Source organism: Ursus maritimus (assembly GCF_017311325.1).
Source record: "Ursus maritimus isolate PB19 chromosome X unlocalized genomic scaffold, ASM1731132v1 scaffold_X1, whole genome shotgun sequence".
Classification (NCBI taxonomy): domain Eukaryota; kingdom Metazoa; phylum Chordata; class Mammalia; order Carnivora; family Ursidae; genus Ursus; species Ursus maritimus.
Genome location: NW_024423319.1, coordinates 92,995,139 through 92,997,653, shown reverse-complemented (window position 1 = coordinate 92,997,653; position 2,515 = coordinate 92,995,139). Strand labels below are relative to the sequence as shown.

The 2,515-nt window shown below is 41.5% G+C and overlaps 1 protein-coding gene across 1 annotated transcript; it reads right to left on the bottom strand.

The window, feature by feature from the left end:
- Window positions 1-312: 312 nt before the first annotated feature.
- Window positions 313-2,295, bottom strand: LOC103668223 (protein FAM47E-like). Its single transcript, XM_040625512.1, has one exon. The coding sequence runs from the start codon at window positions 1,640-1,642 to the stop codon at window positions 377-379; it is 1,266 nt and encodes a 421-aa protein (XP_040481446.1). The 5' UTR covers window positions 1,643-2,295; the 3' UTR covers window positions 313-376.
- Between the last annotated feature and the right edge of the window lie 220 nt (window positions 2,296-2,515).

Genomic DNA, 2,515 nt, shown 5'->3' with positions numbered 1-2,515 from the left:
AGTCTCTTTTGCTTGGAGCATTTATTTTGAGATTCCTTTCATATTGTAGCTGATATAATAATTATTAGTAGTAATTGTTATTACTAACAATTAAATAATTGTTTTATTTATAGTTTTATTTTTACAAATAATAGATATAATCATCTATTCACCATGCTATAAAATTGTAAGAAGAGTATATATGAATATTGATTTCATAGTTAATAAAACATTAATGAGCCCAAGCAGAAGGTCACTGAGAAATGTTTATAAGCATTAAGTGTTAAATTGACAGATATTGTGGAATCAAAGTTGCACATGAACAGTGGGATACTCATCATGAATTCTACTTGATGTTAAAATAAGAGAGAGAGCAAATTAGTAAGTAGAAAACTGTCTAAACATCTTCATGTGCATCTTCTTCTACATTTGGGTTTATTTTTATTACTTTGTGTATTGGAGTCCTAACAGAATCATATTTCCATCCCTTCCTGGTAAACAACTTCTCAAGGAAGCCTGGCATCCTGTAGCCCTTGCTTAGAATGAAGTCTTTAAAAGCAATTGTTCCATAAAGATCTTCAAGAATATCCTGTTTGGGAAAATTCTTTCCATATCTCCCATCTTGTTCAAGTAAGACCTTGGGATCAATCAAAGGTTCATCATTTATTAGCTTTTTCCACAACTTGGGCTTCAAGTACCATGCTCCATACCTCATCTTCACCCAGTTGGGTTTATAAGGATTCCGTTGTGTCTGGAGTTTCCTCTCCCAGTTCTCCCAGTATATGGAGAATTTTAGATCATCCATTTTATCTATCCCTGTTCTGTACTTTAGGTCCAAAGCAACCTGGCTTATTTTCTTCGTTTGGCTCTTGTCATAGGTTGGTTTGCACTCACAGCCAATGTCAAACTGTTTCATGATGAACTCTTCATCAATGCCCAAGTCTCCAAAAGTAGCAACCCATTTGCAGAATTCACGGACTCCTCTTGGTATTTTTCTATGAAGGGGAGGACTTTCGAGCAAATCCTTTGTGCTTGACTTCCTTTCTTCATGAGGCAACTTGTCTGGATGTGATACAGGAGTCTTCTTGGGAAGTTCCAGGTTGACTTTGGCAGGACGTTTCTCCCTAAGCTTTGTGGGGGACTTCGTTCTTTTCTCGGTGTTCTGGCAATAAGCCCACGTGTCCTTCAGCTTCTTGTCGGGATCGAGAACTTCCAGCACCTTTAATAAGAGGTCTGGAGGTAGATCTTTCTCCAGATTTGGGTAGAGAGCCAAGGGATGCTTGGTCAGGTGGGCTTCGATGTCCTCTACGAATGCCCTCCGTGCTAGCTGGGCTGGCGACAGTGTGGAAAACAGGTCTGCTTCCTTGGTCAGCTTTTTCTGTTTCTTTTTGGGGGCAGGTTTGGGAACTCTGTGAGCAATCATGGGAAGAAAGCCTTCCTTAGGGCCGCGAGTGATCAGATCTTCACAAGGTGGACATCCCCTCCTGAAGTCGTCCAGGCCCTCTTTTACAAATATCCACCGCCGGCTGTCCAGGGAGGTAGGGAACTTCAGAAGTTTGTTCTTGTGCTTTGGGAAACACTTGGAAGGTAACCTGTCTTTGTACCAGGGCTTGCAGTTCATGCCCAAGGGCATTCGTTCCAGCGGACACTTCTTGTCCGCCATCGTACCTCTGGTGCCCAGGCGACCACCAGCTTCACTGGTTTGTTTTTCGGTTGCTAGGAGACCGCGTAGCCAGGCGCAGCCAGATTCTTCCGAGGGCTGGGTCAAGGCAGGTGCCCTGCTCAGCCGGCTTTCTCCTGGAATGGGCAGTGAAGGTTCATTCGTTTTTGTTGCTGGATACTATTCCATTATATGGGCATACCCCACAACTTATTTACCCATTCGTCTTTTAGCAGACATTTGGGTTGATTCCAGTTTGAGCCTATTACAGATAAAGCTGCCACAAATATTTGTGTTCATATCTTTGTATGCATGTGTACTTTCATTTCTTTTGGTTAAATTTTAAGAGAGGGGAATGGCAAAAGCATATGATAGGTGTTTGTTTAACATTTTAGGAGGAAATCACCAAACTTTCTGACAGTGGTTGTACTGTGTAATATTTCTTCTAGTAGTGTATGAGAATTGCACTGCCTCCACATACTCCCCAATACTTGGTATAGTTAGTCATTTTAATTTTGGCTATTCTGATAGGTGTGTAGTGGTATCTTGCTGTGCTTTTAATTTGAGTTTTCCTAATGACTATCTGCTCATGTGCTTATTTGCCATTTATCTCTTCTGTGGTGAGTATCTGTTCAAATTTTTTACACATTTTAAAATTGTATTGTCTTGGGGTGCCTGGGTGGCTCATTCGGTTAGGCATCTGCCTTTGGCTGGGGCTGTGATCTCGGGGTCCTCGGGTGGAGTGGGCTCCCTGCTCTGTGGGGAGTCTGGTTCTCCTTCCCCTTCTCCCTCTGTACACTTGCTCTCTCTCACTCTGTGTCAAATAAATAAATAAAATCTTTAAAATAAAATAAAATCATATTGCCTTATATCATT

Coding starts and splice junctions, on each gene's coding strand:
- LOC103668223 (XM_040625512.1), bottom strand. CDS start 1,642: ATGGCGGACAAGAAGTGTCCGCTGGAACGAATGCCCTTGGGCATGAAC.